Raw genomic sequence first — 19,306 nt, forward strand, 5'->3', positions numbered from 1 at the left:
AGGCCCAGCACCCCCGGGAGCAGGCATCATGCCCCCGGGTAAAAGCCCAGCGGCCCCTTATAGGGGCTCTTTGGACTCTGTCCTGGCGCCATTGGCGCCAGGCTCATGTTGGACATCAGTCCTGGCGCCATAGGCGCCAGGCTCATAAAGGAAGGTGTTTTGTGCACTTACCTTATGCAGACCATGCTGCAAGATTCAGGCCTCCCTGAGACCTGAAAGGGACTATTTTTTCATTGGGACTATTTTGCCACTCGGGCATGGCCAGGGAAGGATACTTACTTGGAACTACTTTGGGGGCTATTTAAGCCACGCCCAGACAGTAGCTCACGCTTCGCGTTGTTCTGCATCCAAGCAGCTGAACGCTCACCGTGTCTGCTCCTGCATCCGGTCTCCAGCCACGCCCGCCTCGATCCTGGAACACCTATAAGGAAAGAAGAGAAGAGAAAAGTGAAAACCAAGAATTTTATCAAACTTCTTACCTGCATCCGGAACCTTCACGCCAGTGTTCCTGAGAAAAGACTTTCATTTAAAAGCACCGCGTTGCTCGCTTCAGCGCCGCGCTTCACTCACCTGTCCTCGGGAGTTCTTCTGGCTCCACCGCGACTGTCTGCACCGGTCGCCACATCTCTGCGCCTAGGGGAGAGAAGAAGAGACAAAAGATGAGCAGAAGGAACATATGAGGAAAGCCTAATTTTCCGCCCTAACACTTACCGGTCTTCTGTTGGTGGACCATTCCTCATTTCGGGTTGGCGCCGCTTCGTTGGCAGGTACCGCACCCCGGCCCCTATGGGGAAAGGACAAAAGACATTACTGGAGGAATATAAAGACATTAAGAGGGATCGCCCCCATCGCTAACTCACCTGAGTTTACCTTCGGCAATTCAATCCCTCAACGCATCGCCTTCATTCTGCACCTGAAATAAAGGACAGATCACAGGTTAGGAAGGCAACAGAAAAGGAGGCTCTACACTTGAACTTTTGTAATCTTCATACTTACGGCGTTCCGCTCGGAAAAGTCAAGTGGATTTTGCCAGCGCCATTCTGAAAACCAGTGAAGTAACTGGACAAACACGCGCCCCTGCACCAGAAGCAGGATGGAGAGTTCATCCTTTCAAACCATAAGGTGAGCTTCAACCGGGGATTTCGGAGGAAGTTAGAGAAGAACGAAGGGGAGAAGGGGGGAGCAAGCACACTATTCTGCAGACTGTTAATCCCCTTTCTCATCTGCAGAAGGATATTCCTACGGGCCAGACAAGCAAGATTTGAGGGTCCTGTTCAGTCGGTGTTCCGAGTTCTGCGCATCACGCTCGAAGAGGCCACAGCAACCCAGACTAGACCAGCGCCTCCGTGGGAGTCAGGTGAGCGTTACAGAACGCGAAGCCTTCCTACAAATTCCCACCCAGGCGCTATGGAAACTTCTGAGACTGATCAGTTGGCCCAACTACTGGGGGAATTACGGGCCGAAGTACACGCCGGTCGTCAAGAGACTAATGCTCTCAGGAGGGAAGTGATTGTATCAAAGGAAAGAACTGATGACCTGGCTAGACAGTTTTTGCAAGGTCAAGCTGGACACACTCCTCTACCCGGTTCCGGGGGGAACCCCGCTCCTGTGGTTCCCAGTAACCCTGTGCAGATTAATCTACCTGGAAAAATGCCGCTGGCCCCACCCGAACGCTTTGCTGGGGACCCCAAACGATTTGCCGTATTCATGAATCAGTGTCGTTTGCACTTCCTATGCAGACCTGGGGCCTTCCCTAATGACCAGACCAAGGTAGCCTTTGTATTGTCATATCTCAGCGGCTGTGCTGCCGATTGGTCAGTTCCACTGGTTACTCAAGGTGACCCGATTCTCTGTGATTTTCAAGGATTTCAAGCAAGCATGGAAAGGTTATTTGCTCGACACTCTCAGGGGCAGGCTCTGGATGACGAACTCCTATCCCTGCGACAGGGCAATCAGGACCTCCTATCCTACATTGCAACCTTTAATAGACTAATTGTGGAAACTGGGTGGCCAGAGGATAAAAGAATCACGTTATTTTATCAAGGTCTACGCGGAGAACTTAAAGATGTCCTGGCCCAAGTTGTAAATCCGCCCCAAGAATGCACAGAATATATAGACTTAGTGGTCCAATTGGATCACAGACTTCAAAACAGAAAAGCAGATTGGTCCAAGTTTGAGACCCGGGTGTTGGTCAAGACCCACGCTAACCCCAAGGGTGCTGATGTCTCTGAGCCTATGCAAATCGGAGGGGTTAAAGGACCTTTAACTCAAAAAGAACGTGAAAGAAGACGGCAGATGCAATTATGTCTTTATTGTGCGTCCTCTGGATACTTTCTACAAGATTGCCCGGCAAAACTGCCCAAGAAGGTGGTAGGAGCCGCTGATAAAAACCATGAAGACTCTGTTTCGGGAAATGACCAGGCCCGAAAAGCGTAGGGGTCCGCTTGCCGAGCTTGAAAACTAACTCTCAGACCTCGCATTTCATTGTGCCAATGGTCTTCGTAGATCCGGAACAGCCTAAGCGGTTGCATGCAATAAAGGCATACATCGATAGTGGGGCTATAGGAAATTATGTGGATCGTGAATTGGTCTCTAGGATTAACCTCCCTCTGCGTCCTAAAACCAGCAAAGATGTCATCACCACAGTCGATGGAACCGAAATTGCCTGTGGACCGGTAACACATTCCACTGCTGAGGTGACACTTATAGGTCCGGACGGCCATCGGGAGGCAGTTGTGTTTGATGCAATCAAGGCTCCACAGTTTCAGGTTATTCTCGGAATCCGTTGGTTAGAGACACATAATCCTCGAATTGATTGGCGAGCGAAGAGAATAACCTTCCCGGATTGTGCACAAACCTGCTACCCAGAAAATCTGAAGATTAGTCTAGCGTCTGTAACCTCTGTCTCCATGCAACTACCTCCGGATTACCAAGACTTTCAGGACGTCTTCCAAAAGGAATAGGCCAACACGTTACCTCCCCACAGATCGTACGATTGCCAAATCGATCTGGTGCCCGGTGCACAACCCCCTTGTAGCAGGATTTATGCCCTTACTGAACCTGAGAATCTGCATTTGAGACAATATTTAGATCAATACCTAGCCAATGGTTTCATTCGCCCGTCAAAGTCTCCGGCATCCTCTGCTTTGTTCTTCGTGCCCAAAAAAGAAGGCGACCTTAGAACTTGTAGCGACTACCGCGCATTGAACCAGATAACTGTTAAAAACCGTTACCCTCTGCCTCTGATCCCTGAACTCCTTGACCAGGTGAAGGACGCTTGCGTATACACCAAGTTAGATCTCCGGGGGGTTTATCATCTGGTGCGAGTAAAAGAAGGCGACGAATGGAAAACGGCCTTCCGTACAAAATATGGATTATTCGAATACCAGGTGATGCCTTTCGGGTTGTGCAACGTGCCTGCTGCCTTCCAATTCTTCATGAACGATGTCCTTCGGGAACTCATCGATGTTTGTGTTGTCGTATATATCGATGACATTCTTGTGTACTGCTCTTCGGAATCTGATCACAGAAAGCATGTCAGGGCCGTCCTTGAGAAACTGCGCCAGCACAAACTGTTTGCAAAGCTGGAAAAGTGCGTTTTCCATACCACCGAGGTTGAGTTTCTTGGATTCATCCTGACACCTAAAGGGGTCCGAATGGACTCACGAAAAGTGGATGCCATCCTCAAATGGCCATCACCTAGTTCGGTGAAAGGTGTCCAAAGCATGCTTGGTTTTGCTAATTTGTATCGCAGATTTATCCCGGAATTTTCACGTGTGGTACAACCCATCACTGCACTCTTGCGAAAAAATAAACGATTCGAATGGACCGAGGAAGCCGAACAGGCCTTTCAGGAATTGAAAGCTAAATTCACGTCCGCACCTATTTTGAAGCACCCGCGTCCCGATCTCCCATATATAGTCGAAACCGACGCGTCCAGCTTAGCCATGGGAGCTGTCCTGTCTCAGAGAGACCCTGAAACCAACCAACTGCACCCCGTAGCATTTTGGTCCAGAAAATTCTCGCCGCCTGAGGTAAATTATGCAATCACCGACAAGGAATTATTAGCCATTAAGTCTGCCTTTAAGGCTTTGCAGCATTATCTTCTTGGCGCCAGGCATACCATCACCGTGATTGCTGATTACCGAAACTTACAATATTTAAAAACTGCCAAGGCTCAATCGTCACGTCAGCTCCGATGGGCTTTGTTCTTTGCTGAGTTTGATTTTGTAATCACTTACCGCCCCTGCTGTAAGAATGGCAAAGCGGACGCGATATCTCGAATAGGAATGGGAGAAATAGACACAAACTCAGAACCTGTGCCGATAATTCCCGAACAAAGAATTTTGGGGATAACCTCTTTACAAACCCTTGAAGACATTCAAGCACGGGTAAAACAACTCCTGGACTCTACAGCCTTGCAGGATTGGATCCAAAGGGGGTCTTACTATTCGGTCAACGATGGCCTACCTTACTTCCAAGGACGCTTATTTCTGCCAGAAAAGGAATTGCAAGAACTGGTTATTTCCCGTCATCATGATACCCTGATGGAAGGACATCCTGGCATTGCCAAAACTGAGGAAAAAATTAAACGACAATTCTGGTGGCCTTCCTGGCGAAAGGATATTAAATCTTTCGTGATGTCCTGTGGAGTTTGCGCCCAAAACAAAGGCCAAAAGTCTAAGCCGCCGGTCTTCTTCAGCCTTTAGACATTCCACCAGCACCTTGGCACACCTAGATTTTATCACGGACCTGCCCCCTTGTAATGGATACAATACTATTCTGGTTGTGGTGGATTTATTTTCCAAGATGGCCCATTTTATTCCGTTGAAAGGATTACCTTCAGCTTCTGTCCTAGCCAAGGAATTCCTCGAAAATATCATCCGTTTGCATGGATTCCCGTCCATACCAGTCATCCGACCGGGGAAGCCAGTTTATTTCTCATTTTTGGAGAAAGTGTTGTCAACTGGCACAAATCGACGTAAGACTCTCAACCAGCCACCACCCACAGACCGATGGTCAGACGGAGAGAACGAACCAGACCCTTGAACAATACCTACGATGTATGTTGCACCAATCGGAGGGTAATTGGAAGGATATTTTATGGGTGGCCGAATATGCATACAATAACTCGGTACACTCTGGAACTGGACAAAGCCCCTTGTATACCCTATATGGACATCACCCTCGTACTTCAGACCTGGACTCACCTCTGAGCCTTGAAATGCCCGCAGTGGACCATTTGCATTCCACGATAACTCAAGCCTTCAAGGATGCAACTGCACATTTGCAACAAACGAAAGGGAAATACAAAAAGAATGCGGATCTGCATCGGAGTAAGGTGCCTCCATACCAAATAGGGGATCAAGTATGGTTGGCTACCAAACACTTATTGCTCAAGGGACCTCAAACTTTTAATCCAAGGTATTTGGGCCCTTACTCGATCAAAGCTATAATTAACCCAGTGGCAGTCAAGCTCGATCTACCAGCTAACATGCGGATTCACCCCGTTTTTCATGTGTCACTTTTGAAACCAGTGCAACCAGGAACCAGATTAATAAAGCCACCAGAACCAATCCAGATAGATGGGGAGCCTGAATTCGTGGTGAAGAACATTTTGGATTCTAAGATCTCAAAATCAAAACTTTTCTATCTAATTGATTGGAAAGGGTACGGGCCTCAGGAAAGGTCTTGGGAACCCAGCGACCACGTACATGCACCTCGGCTGGTAAAAAGGTTCCATCGGAATTTCCCAAACAAACCGAAATCTCCAGAGGGAACGACCTTGGGAGGGGCCTTGGGGGGCGGGGGGGGAGTGCTGTCATGATGCCTACCCCCGGAGCACCAGGCCAGGCCCAGCACCCCCGGGAGCAGGCATCATGCCCCCGGGTAAAAGCCCAGCGGCCCCTTATAGGGGCTCTTTGGACTCTGTCCTGGCGCCGTTGGCGCCAGGCTCATGTTGGACATCAGTCCTGGCGCCATAGGCGCCAGGCTCATAAAGGAAGGTGTTTTGTGCACTTACCTGATGCAGACCATGCTGCAAGATTCAGGCCTCCTTGAGACCTGAAAGGGACTATTTTTTCATTGGGACTATTTTGCCACTCGGGCATGGCCAGGGAAGGATACTTACCTAGAACTACTTTGGGGGCTATTTAAGCCACGCCCAGACAGTAGCTCACGCTTCGCGTTGTTCTGCATCCAAGCAGCTGAACGCTCACCGTGTCTGCTCCTGCATCTGGTCTCCAGCCACGCCTGCCTTGATCCTGGAACACCTGTAAGGAAAGAAGAGAAGAGAAAGGTGAAAACCAAGAATTTTATCAAACTTCTTACCTGCATCCGGAACCTTCAAGCCAGCGTTCCTGAGAAAAGACTTTCATTTAAAAGCACTGTGTTGCTCGCTGCAGCGCCGCGCTTCACTCACCTGTCCTCGGGAGTTCTTCCGGCTCCACCGCGACTGTCTGCACCGGTCGCCACATCTCTGCGCCTAGGGGAGAGAAGAAGAGACAAAAGGTGAGCAGAAGGAACATATGAGGAAAGCCTAATTTTCCGCCATAACACTTACCGGTCTTCTGTTGGTGGACCATTCCTCATTTCGGTTTGGCGCCGCTTCGTTGGCAGGTACCGCACCCCGGCCCCTATGGGGAAAGGACAAAAGACATTACTGGAGGAATATACAGACATTAAGAGGGATCGCCCCCATCGCTAACTCACCTGAGTTTACCATCGGCAATTCAATCCCTCAACGCATCGCCTTCATTCTGCACCTGAAATAAAGGACAGATCACAGGGTAGGAAGGCAACAGAAAAGGAGGCTCTACACTTGAACTTTTGTAATCTTCATACTTACGGCGTTCCGCTCGGAAAAGTCAAGTGGATTTTGCCAGTGGCCATTCTGAAAACCAGTGAAGTAACTGGACAAACACGCGCCCCTGCACCAGAAGCAGGATGGAGAGTTCATCTTTTCAAACCATAAGGTGAGCTTCAACCGGGGATTTCGGAGGAAGTTAGAGAAGAACGAAGGGGGGAAGGGGGGAGTAAGCACACTATTCTGCAGACTGTTAATCCCCTTTCTCATCTGCAGAAGGATATTCCTACGGGCCAGACAAGCAAGATTTGAGGGTCCTGTTCAGTCGGTGTTCCTAGTTCTGCGCATCACGCTCGAAGAGGCCACAGCAACCCAGACTAGACCAGCGCCTCCGTGGGAGTCAGGTGAGCGTTACAGTCACTGCCATGGATGCAATTTGGTATGTAACTCCAAATTTAAATGTTGTGTAAATGGCATATGCTATTGGATGTTTTCTTTATTATACATAAAATCTGTATCACATTATAACAGCCTTGAAAACGACCCATAGGTCAAAATACGTGTCGGCTGAACCAACTAAATTGTCCTGAGCACCAACACAAATGTGTGGACTTTACTTATGGACAGCGTTTCTTGTGATATATTCACATGGATCTATCATATAGGCCGTAAATGTTTGGACATTGTTTTGTGGACATCATTTGTGGATGGCAAATGTTGTGATAAACATACATTGTTTTAATTCATATATCTGGTCTTGGCGCAGGACAGCACTTCAGTTTTTGCTTCTCTGGAACATGTATATTATTATCTGGCATAGTGGGGTCATACCAGACAGCTGGAAGAAAGCTGTTCTGGTGCCTATATTTAAGAAGGTTGAGAGAAATGACCCGGGTTATTACAGGCTGCTGGCCATGGCGGACACTAGCTGCAACATTCTTTGCACCCTCCTATTAAAAATCATTTGTACCCGGCACGCGCTGTCCACGTGAAATACTACACATGGATTGGCTCTTTTCCGAGCCATACCACACGGTATTCCTGTGGATGTATGAGCGTGCCGGCACTTGTTCCCGTCGGGGGTCGTGGCAGCCACTTAGCCAATGAGGAGGCTCGAAAAAGGGCAATCCCTGCTCTGAGCCTTCCCAAGGCTGCCTTTTCCCCTGCCGGGGACTCGGGTACATTTTTAATTTCCTCCACACCCTCCCCTGCAAACTATCCCCTCCTAGCCCTCCCAACCCCACTTACCTTCTCTTTTCTTTTTCTCGGGAGCGAACGCGCTGGGAACACTTCTGTTCCCAGCGCGGCCACTCCCGATTGCCCCCATGAAAAGGGAAAACCGACTATGTTTTCCCTTTCCCGGGTGCCATTTTATTTGACTTTTTTTTTTTTGTTTCAAAACGCGACAGCGTTTCGGAACAGAACAAAATGCCATTACAACCCCAGTCTAACGGGCCGGGGTACTAATTGCTATAAGACCCTCAGCGGTGGGCCAATACCGCCAACATTAATGCCTCATTAAGGCCCTCGCTATGCTCGGTATTGTCCCGCCACCTCAGGTTTTATTGCCACATTAACAAATGGAGTAGAACAAATAACTTACTTGTCCCTCAACAAACTGGCTTTAGACAAGGTCTTAGCACCCTGGATAATCTGACTTCCCTGAATTACATTATTTTGCATGCTCATAGTAGAAAAAGGACCAACTTGTATATATGCTTTATTCATTATTCAGGTGCTTTCGACTGTGTAGCTAGAAATATGCTCTGGGGTAAGCTGTCGAAATGGGGGCTGGGCCCGATATTCCTACATTTTTGGAAAGCCATGTATACAGATACTACAGTGATGATCTGCCTGGCCAAGGGAGCTATTACCACCCCCTCCCCCCTGTCAGCACGAACAAGGGTTTGAAACAAGGCTGCATAATCTCCCCAGTACTATACAATTTGTATGTAGCTAACATGAAGGATGCCCTTGGGAATGTGTTTGGTTATCTGCCTAAAATTGGGGGGATTGGGGTAAGCTGGATGTAATATGCTGATGACACTGTTATCATGGACAAAACGCTGGCTGGGTTGCAGCGTATGCTTAATGCTCTGGATGGGTTCTCGAAGGACAACTTGAGAATTAATGCAAAAAAAACTAAGACCATGATAATTGGCTAACAGGAGCAAATGAAAAAAAGCAGGGTTATAGATGGAAAATAAATGAGGAGGTGCTTGAGGTAGTGTGAAAAAATCCATATCTAGGCATTCCGGTAATGAATATGCCAATAAAAAGTTTCTACGAAAACTCCTTAAAGAATAAGGTGCTGGGAACTTGGAATGTTATCAAAGGTTATATGGGGGAAAAGGGGGATACTCCCTGGAGGGTTTCCAATAACTCTACAAAAGCAGTATTGTTCCAGGTGCTCTCTATGCTCTAGAAACCTCAGAAGCAAAATATCTGACCTGGTTCGATAGATTAGAAGGCAAAATATGGCACCCGGTTCTCTCTTCCAAGGTACCTATCGAAGCATTAAGATGCAAACTGGGCCTGTTTTTTTTTAGCACATTATGGAAAATACGTTGCTGTATACTATATATAAAAATAAAATTGTCGCAACAGAACCAGGAGAGCTTAATGAGCATCATAGCCATGAACGTGAATGGGAATACCAATGCAAATGATTTCATGGTAAATTTGCAAAAGAATGGGATAACCTTCCTACATGACATCAGTCTTCCCATGCCTGGGGATGATATGGAGAATACAATCTTTCAAAAACAGAGCTATGGAGTGGGATATCTATAACAATCTATCACAACTTCGTATGAAAAAACGGTATGGTCAATACACCCTGATCAGATTCAAAATTGCAAAACCAAAAACATATATTACAAAAATCTGCAATTAGGGGTTATTACTTTTCATTCTATTGCTCCGGTTCAACATACTACCATGCTACCATTATGTGGGGAGCTGGTCGGCTGTTCCGTACCAAGACAGACTGTGCCGCCTGTCTAGGAATGAGGTGGAAACTAGTAGACACCTACTGACAAATTGCATGCACTGCCAATAATACTATAATAAAGGTTATAGGGATCTGGAGAGTGATCCTAGAATGGTGTCAACCGACCAATTCCGGTCAGCTATATACACAGCAAACACTCTGGTGTATGTGGGAGAAGCATATTACATTTGGAAAAAAATAGAGGAAAAATCTGCCAACAAACAGTGATTAATATAATGCACTTTTTGACCCTCTGGGATGCTACTATGTTTTAACATGCCCTTGGGCACTTTAGTGATGGGTAAATCTTGTTGCTTTTAATAATGTAGGAAGTTGATGTCTAGTGATTTCTTCTTCTTAAACTTCTAATTTTAATGTCATGATTATTTTCATTATAGTTCAGTTGTAATTTATGATTTGATTTAACCCCTTAAGTGCCAAGGACGAGATATCTTGTCCTTTTTGGCACATTGTTTTGAGCGATCCTTGCAAAGCAGGGATCGCTCAAAACTGTAATCCAACCCCCGGGCTATGTGAGGGGGAGGTCCCCCTCACTGCCCAGGGGCTGAATTACCTTCGGTTTCACGTCGGCGTGCGTAATGCACGTGGGCGTGAAAGTAATTTTCACCACGGCAGCCATTTCGGGCTGCCGTGGTGAAAATGAAAGGTGAGTCTCCACCTTTCTCTCCCTCGATCTCCGGCTGTATTTCAAGCCGGAGATCGAGGGAGGTGTCAATGGAAAGGGGAGAGTCTCCCCTTTCCAACGACATCTTTTGTGAAAGCATTGCTGGGCGCGGTTCGGGTGCAGAGCGCTCGATCCGTGCCCAGCAATGCCCACTAGACACCAGGGATCTGTCTGAGAGGCGAGGGGAGGTGGGGGCTGTTAAAGTAAGCAGCCTTCTCCCCCCGGCCCTCAAAGCATGGGGCACATATGTGCAGAACCCTGGGGACAGATGGCTGATCATCTGCCCCCAGGGAGGCCAAATTGAAAAATATATATATTTTTTTAAAAAATGCAACAGGGATGGGGGGTGGGGGTGGGGGGGTAACTAGGCACCAGGGATTTTTTTATTCATGAAAGAGTTGTGGCCCTCTCCCTCCCACACCAAGTGGAAATGGGGGGCCACCCCTTGTAGCCCTCCCTTGGGGCAGATTTCTGCCCCCAGGCAGGAGTACATGAGGTGGCCCCCCATCCAATTGGAGGGGGAGGGGTGGGCCACCAGGAATAAGTGTGCAGGCCCCCCAAAGGATGGAGCCTGCAGGTTAGGGCCCCCCTGGGGGCAGATGGCTGATCATCTGCCCCCAGGGAAGGGGGCAAAATGAAGAAATAAAAAACAAACAAAAAGGGAGATTTGGGTGGGAGTGAGGGGGCCACTAGCCACCAGGGATTTATTTTACGGAAAAGGGGGTGGCCCTCTCCCCCTCACCCCAAGGGGAAATGGGGGCACCCCTTGTAGCCCTACCTGGGGGCAGATATCTGCTCATAGGAAGGGGCATCTGCCCCCAGAGAGGACTGCATGAGATGCCCCCCCTGCATTTGGGGTGAAGGGGGAGAAGGCCACCAGAAATTGTGGGACAGGGCCCCCAGTGGGTGGGGCAGTAAGGTTTGGGCACCCTTGGGTCAGATTGGCACACCAATGTGCCCCTCTGCACCAAGGGGAGTTGGGTTACCAAAGGAAAATTGTTAAAATGGTGGACCACATTTTAGGGGGGCTGTGGGGCACCTCAAACCAACAGGGAATTGTCTAATGGGAAGGGGTGGTGACCCCCTCCCCCCACTCACAATGGAGTGGGGGCCATGTCATACAGCCCTCCCGGGGGGCAGATATCTGCTCCTAGGAAGGGACACCTGAGCCTGGGGAGGAGTGCAGGACAGCCCCACCTTATCTGACCCCAGGGAGAGCTACATGAGATGTGCCGCCCCTCCAATTGGGGTGGGGGTGGAGTGGTGCACCCCCCTTCACATTACAAAATTCCCTGGTGGTATAGGGTGTCCCTCATTTCCCCCCCCCCCTCTAAAGTGCAGCCTGCCATTTTCAATTTTTTTCTTTGTTTACCAAACTTGTCTTGGCGCAGAGGGACACATTGGTGTGCCAATCTGCCCCCAAGGTGCCCAAACCCTACTTCCCCATCCATTGGGGAGCCTGTCCGACGTTTTGGGGTGGGCTTCTCCCTCCATCCCAAATGGAGTGTGGGGGGGCACCTCATGCAGCCCCCCTGGGGGCAGATTTCTGCCCATAGGAAGGGGCAAATGGGTTTTCACTGGGGGGGGGTGAGGTTCAGCAGTAGACCACCAGGGATGGCTTGCAAGGGGGGGGGCGTGGGGGCATGCTTGAAAAGTATCGATTTGTTTTTGCTGGTGTGACCGTAGGTAACACGTTTTTTGTTTTGTTTACAGCTTTTTCTACGCAAGCAGCTGCAACGTTATGCGAGTACTGTTTTTTATTATTCTATGGTTAGGGCCCACTGTCAGTGAGGTGGATGAGACTGGGGCTGGATTGTTGGTGGTGTGGGTGGGAATGGGCTGTCTGGGCAGATATTTTGGTGGGCTGGGACACAATTGCACGGGCAGGCCACAAATTGCCCCCCCATGCCAGCAGAATATTGGTGTTTCCCTGGGAGCAGATGCCTCCCATGTGGATTGTCCGTCTGCAAGCCCAGGCTCCACCTCTGGCTGTGCTACGTTCCAGATGTCACCCCCGGGGAGGAATGAGGATCCTGCTGGGGCTCCCTGGAGCTGCCGCTGTGCTTAGGGGACAGTACACCCACATGGTACATGGATGTCCAAGGCCAGGGACATCCCCTCCAACCATCCTGGAGTTGCGGCTGGGCTGCATTACAGCTTTTCCCATCAGGGAGGTATTGGCACACTGCCCGGACTCCCTGGTGGGGAGAAGCTGTAACACAGGCAAGCCAGAGCTCCAACAAAGTCAGCGGTAATATCCCTGGCCTTGGGCACCCTTCTCCTATGTGGGTCTTTGGCGGGGCTTGTGCGTAATACATTCTGGGGAGATTTGCGCAAGTCAGACATCTTTGGATTCCCACGGGTGTCTTCTTTTCAGAAATGCATGGGGTTCCCAGTTTTCCTTGCTGGCTTCGACACCCTAGGCCCAAATCTGTAGGTTGGGTCTGGGTTGGGTTAGGTCTGTACATGAACAAAATGTGCTGTGCCAAAAGTATTGGGGTTATCAGTGGGTTACCCTTTTCCTTTTGCGCACTGGTAGGTGCACCCACACATGTGAGGTACCGTTTTCGTCGGGACACCTGTGAGAATGCGGGAAGGTATGACATCTGTTGTTGGCGACATGTTTTGGTGAGTGGACAGAGGGAAATGTCTCTGAAATTGGCTGGACATAAAGACAATACTCAGACATTTTGCTCTGGCCACCCACCGAAAAACACCGCCAACACCAAATGGCCTACCTTCCCACGTTCCGATGAAAACGGTGCGGCACATGTGTGGGTGCACCTACCTGGGGAGCAAAAGGAAAAGGGTAACCCACTGGTAACCCCAAGCCTTTCGGCACTGCACATTTTGTTCATGTAGGCAACCTTCAGATTTTGGCCTAGGGTGTCGAAGCCAGCAAGGAAAACAGGGAACCCCATGCATTTCTGAAAAGAGGAAACCCTTTGGAAAACACAGAGGTCTGACTTGCGCAAAGCGGGCCAGAAAGACTCCCTTCATCTGGACTGGCGATAAAAGTTCACCTTCAGATTTGGTTGTTACGAGGGGAATGACTTCCTTTGCCAGTTCAAAACTGTTCTCCAGCACAAAAAAGGTAACGTTCAAACACTTCTTCTTGGCAGCCACACGGCCTATGTCCATGCACTCTACCTCAGCAAGTCTTTACAACTGACTACCAGGAGAATGACTCCCTTCTCATGGTATCTGACATCAAATTGCAATATAATCAGGTGGGAAGACTCCCTTCACCTGGCCTTTCTTTCACTTTTCAATAACATCAGGGAGAGTGACTCCCTTCCCCTGGCTTTTCAACAATATAATTCATATATTGATAGGGTCCTCAACCTGGGTTCCTCCCCTGTGGCTCACTTGGTGAACTACCCTGCCACGAGGAAGAAGACCTGTGTTCTCTTCTTGATATGTGCCTTTAAGGTTGGGGGCCTGATCTATGCCCCTATTGGGAACCACTTGACCGTATGGCTCTCCCCCCTTATCTCTAGTTCAGGGTTGATATCCCAGCCACTGAGTTCTAGATCTCTCCTTTTTATATGTTTAACCGGTAACCCAGACCCTCTGGTACCCCCAGCGGCCAGTCTGTTCACTCACGTGCCTTCTGGGACTTCTCTTGTGGGTTCTGGTCTGCCTCTGGGTTTGCCTTCACTCCATTACGGTCTCTCCGAGCTTCAACGCTTGTCTCCTGCACTGCAGCGGCACCACAGCTTCTGGCCTTCTACAGTAAGTGTACCCATTACAGACTGCTTGGTCCACCTCCCCTGCGCGGTCAGGTTACTGATTCGGCAATGGTCCTTCAGCATCAGATCCTCTGGGGATGCTGTCTGATCCTCTTTGGCGTCCTGGACTGCAGCCACTTAAACTTCCCACGCCAAGCAGCTTCCTGGTCCTTGGTTCCTCCGGGGATGGCTTAGCAACATTGTAAGTCATTTGTCGCTTATCTTATTTTGCAATAGATAACTAGAATGCTCAGTCTAGTTACATAGAGCGCTATCTATGACTATGCACCTCCTCCTCATCCCAGATCTTGTTAGATTTGCTCCCTTTTGGTCATACCTAATCTTCTTTGTCTCAGTATGTCAGAGACTCACAGATTTACAAAGGTATATGGGAGAATTGGTACAAGGGTAGGATCTAGGGGATATGGAGGTGTTGGGTGATGGGATGTCATACTGCGTTCTCCCAAGATGTTCTCTTGTCCCCACAGGGGGGGGGGTCTCTTCACATGAGATCCCCCCCCACTGAGTAAAACCCCCAGGGGGATTATCGGGTAGCATCCTCATCACCCTGGCATTATGGAATGGGGCTACCCCCTGGGGAGAAGTGACAACATATCGGTATTCGTCACACCCTGTGGGGACAGAATTGCCTTCAAATCTCTGACAAGTCCTTATGAATGAATGATAGTTTATTTGAAACACATCGTGTATAGGCGTTATACAAAGCGCTTCAAGGCAGGGGAGGGAGCAAGGAAAAATACAATAACATTCTTACAAGGCTTTGAGACATTAAGAATGGCAAATTAATTACCGTACTAGGCCTGATGACATTTCAGATAGTGCAAGTGCTTTGACAATGATTAAATGAAGGGTCAGGGGAGGGAGATTAGACAGACAATAACTATCGTACTAGGCCTGATGACATATCTGATAATGCAAGGGGAATGACAATAGGTAAGGGTAAGTAAAGGGAGGAAGAGGGTGGAGGAAGGAGAGGAACAGACAAGCTACTATCGTACTAGGCCTGACAACATTTCTCATAGTGCAGGGGGAATGGCAATAGGTAAGAGAAGGGAGGAGAGGGGAGGGTAAACAGACAACTATCATACTAGGCCCGAGGTCAATTCTGATAGAGCAAGTGCATAGAATATGGTGAGGGAAGGGGGGAGAGAAGGTACAGAAAGGGAGAGGAAGAGAGGACTGAGAAACAGTGAAGTGAAAAAGAAGCAACACCAGTGAAATGCAGTGTGATAGAGCAAACAAACAGATGGAGTGAGCCCTGCCAAGTTGCAGAAGTCAACACAGGACACCTAATGTTGCAAGAGTCCAGCAAGTGCAAGCCAAAGTTAAAAGTCTTTGATGAGCACAACATGAGTCTGGGCCAACATGATTATGTGATGCTTCAGAGAAGTCCAGCATGAGAACAACGAGAATCAAGATGGGTGAATCAACATGAGTCAAAAAGTAAATTCAAAGCATCAGCAACAAGGTGATGATGGTACTACCATAATGTGCCAATCAGGCTCTGACTTGGGCCAGGGCGGTGTTAGGCAGAATCCTGTGCAGTTCCCTTTGGGAGCACTACAGAAGATTAGGACTACAGGTGAGAGCAATAAATCCCCTTTGGTATCAGTCTGTACCACAAAGATTTAGTTGGTAGCTGTGGCTGAGCAGTCAGACTTATCTCAAGAGGGAGATGAGCAGTATTCAGGGTTTACAGTACTATGGCACAAGGAAACATCAAAGCTTTGTATTAAAAAAGAAGATATATATTTATTTTATACACTTCTAGTTAAACACATCGATCACAGTTCTTAAAGCAAGTTAAATTCAGTCAAAGAAAGTATACACAACTTCCTAGTTAAATTGTAGACAAGTTTGAGCAAGAGTGAAAACTGAGCAAAACAGCACAGTGTAAACCAAACACAAATGGCACTCTAGCAATTTCTCACAAGGGAGGGAAAGCACAAGTTATACAGAAATATCTTCTTACACACCCTAGCAACACTTAAGCAAGGCAGTGCATCAGTATAGAAAATACTTAAATGAAAACTGAGCAAAATGACATTTCACAAGGTTTAAAAGTGGGAGGGAAAAGGTGGTTATAAGAATTAGGTGCACGAACACATTTCTAGTTGAGAAGCAATCTAGAGAAGGCAGTTCTAACAAATTTAGCCAGAGTCAGTAGGCCTGTGCCAGAGTCAGTGGTACAGAGCAAGGGCCCAGGAGCAAAATGTTCTTGTAGCTGCAGTCAAGTCTTTGGTTAACGATTTGAAAAGGTGGATGCAGAAGTTGAAAGACAATGTTAAGATAGAGGGGCGGCCAACCCAACAGGTAGGTAAAGGATTTAAAACACCTTTAGCACTACCACGCAGAAAGGGCGGCCTGGCGGAACAATGTACCTTTAAAATGAAGAAGTGGCTCCTGCGGTGGTGGTTGTTCCTGGTAGTTCCTGCAGTTCGGGGGATCCAGCAGAGGAAGAGAGGCTCTCATCGTGGAGGAAGGTTCGAGTTACTGCACTACCCAGGGATGAAACCAGCCGCAGTGATGCCGATGAATAAAAGGTACGCTCCTTTAAATCGCATTCTGGGTGGACGGGTGCCTGGCTATCCCGTCTCCAAGTACAGGGTACTGGCAATTCGACCAAGGAAGGCCCGGGAAGGCGATTGGCAAACTGGTTGGCCCCACCAGCTCAAGGGAAGAAGGCTCTTGCAGATGAAGATCTCCTCTCGCCGTGTGGAGAAAAGTGGTGAGACGCTGCAGCAGGGCTTCACCGGTGGTTCAGTCGTTGCAGATGTCTTTGGCTTCTCTCCTCTTCGGCTTCTTAGTTCCAGTGGCGACGTCTTGCTCTTCCAGTCCTCAGGACCCTGCTTTTATGCAAAAAGATCCCCATTCATACAGCCTAGCTGTCACTCAAACAGTGGAGTGGTCATCTTGCCGGGAGACCCTCCAGCCTATCAGGATAGAGTGCGACATGGGTTGCTGAGGTAACCCTGTACAGGGGTCCTACTCCTCCTCCCACACAATGGACCCACCCCAGACTCAGTGGTGCCGAAAAAAGGGCTTCTCGGCAGAAGCCCGCCAAAAGGACGAACAAAGGATCCCCGACCTGGGTTAGGAGTTTAGAGAAAGACACGAGAAAGAAGTTATATTAAAGTTCTGGCAAATAAAACCTACCGGAGTAAAGTTAATATTAAAATACACCGGCGGTATGTTAGAGGCTGTCAGTAAATGTGGTAGCCTCGAACAATGGGAAAATCCCATAGGAAAATATTTGCGGTTGAATATTTTCGGTAGTAACCACTGCCACCTGCCAGAAACTTTGGAGAGAGGGACTGTACGGTACACTCCCGAAGATGAACATAAGGGAAAACTATTAACCCTTCCCAGTATCTCCATAGTAAGATGGGTTGTACTGGTTTAGTTCACAAAAATTTACTAGTAAAGTCAATGGGGACTTTACAGGTCCTGGGAGACAGTAGTCAGTCCCAGGGTATGGAGTCTATGTTTGGGGGTCGCTACGACACCCCTGTGTCACTTCACGGAGGGTGCTGTGTAACACATGTGAATAAAGATGGTTCCTATGGAGGGGAGAGAAACTCCATAGGCACTAAACACAAAAATAGCCTAGAACACACATAGCAAAAAATGCCTACGAGTGGGAAAAAGAGTCTCACTCTTAGCAGGAGAAAAAAAACCCTTCAAATACAGCAAAGCTGCTGTGGGACTCTATAGGTAAGGGAATTTAGCCATAAAATGAGAATTCTCCCTAACAGGCGGGATTGTTGAAGCAGAGGAGGCACTGCATGTGAGGGATGCCTAGAGAGGGGGGACAACTAGAGGCAGGGTTCAGGCACTTCCATACAGCGAGGGGGGGCAGCAAAAAATGGCATTACGCCCAGGGTCATCCAGGCAGCGGAAAGGGCCTTACAAACGGCCTTGGAAGCGGGCTGGCATTCGCCTTCAGGCTCACCTGATTGGTTTAGTTGTAGAGGGCGAGGACAGGCCGGCAGGCAGGGTGTAGAGAGGCCAGTTCATAGAACAGAGAAGGGATCAGCCATGCTGGAAGGCCTGATCATATTGGCAAAGAATGGTGAAAGTGCACAAATGCTCCCCAAGCAGGCAGAGCGCCTGATGAATCAATCTTTAGACTAGGATTCAGAGAATAGGTCACTATGCCAATGAAGAAAACAGTAAAGGTACAGGAACACTGCATAAGAGTGATAGCGTAGAACGTACCCTCTTACACAGGCCTAACTTCTGATTAGATTTCAGCTCTGTGAGGAGATCTAGAAGTTCTCAATATAAAGTAGCATATTTCTCAAGCAAACAGTCCTGTCACCAAGCAGGAACTGCGGCTATACATTGCCAGCAGGTTTATAAGCACTGCATGTGCAAATAAGATTAGGGAGTACTCGTCCTTGTTTCACAATTGCTAGAACAATTACTCCTATGCACAAAACGGGTTGACACAAATCTGAAAATGGTATTCAGAGCCAATCATAAGAAGACCCGATAAGATGTAAATCGTGTTTAAAGACTGTTACTATAACAAACACATTCCTAGCCCAACAACATGGAAGAATTCAAGGCATGCATATCTGGGAAATATTCAATGCTGGAGAAAAGAAGCACAATAGAAAAAGACACTTGTGTGTGATAAATAAGATGAACGTTTCTGTTCCATTTCTTTCATCTGTATCCCCTTTCTGCTTGAATACTCTCCCTTCCATATTTCTTCCTGCAATCAGTTCAAACCTACCACAATGTTGACATTGGACTCTGGCCTCTGCTTCTTGACTTTGTCACCAGTGGTCTGGTCAATCCAGGTCTCTGCACCATAAACGAAGGTGATGGGCAGGTGCTTCGGGATCTGGTTGATGCGGCTTATCATTGGTCGCTTGGCCCAGCCAAACTTTTCCATCATGGTCTTGAAGGCAGTCTCACCGCTGTTGCAAAGAAACAGGAATGTTCAGAAATCCAACAAATGAACAGGGACTGTCCAGCCGTTACCTATACTTCATATCTGGAATCTTCTAGATCGTTTTTCTTGACTATCACACATTCCAAACCTAAACTAGAATGCCCCAGTC

The 19,306-nt window shown here is 48.3% G+C and overlaps 1 protein-coding gene across 6 annotated transcripts in view; it reads right to left on the reverse strand.

Annotated features, from left to right (window-relative positions):
• ABHD4 (abhydrolase domain containing 4, N-acyl phospholipase B) overlaps window positions 1-19,306 on the reverse strand; it is a 313,526-nt gene that overhangs the window by 106,276 nt on the left and 187,944 nt on the right. For 4 of the 6 annotated variants that reach the window (XM_069633878.1, XM_069633877.1, XM_069633880.1 and 1 more), the window contains one exon: window positions 18,976-19,162. The exons of the other annotated variants lie outside the window; for them this stretch is intronic. In XM_069633878.1, coding sequence (XP_069489979.1) covers window positions 18,976-19,162 — 187 coding nt within the window. The remainder of the gene's footprint in view (window positions 1-18,975; window positions 19,163-19,306) is intronic. 6 annotated transcript variants of the gene reach the window in all.

The sequence above is a fragment of the Ambystoma mexicanum genome, chromosome 13 (assembly GCF_040938575.1).
Source record: "Ambystoma mexicanum isolate Mex_15411 chromosome 13, UKY_AmexF1_1, whole genome shotgun sequence".
Classification (NCBI taxonomy): Eukaryota; Metazoa; Chordata; class Amphibia; order Caudata; family Ambystomatidae; genus Ambystoma; species Ambystoma mexicanum.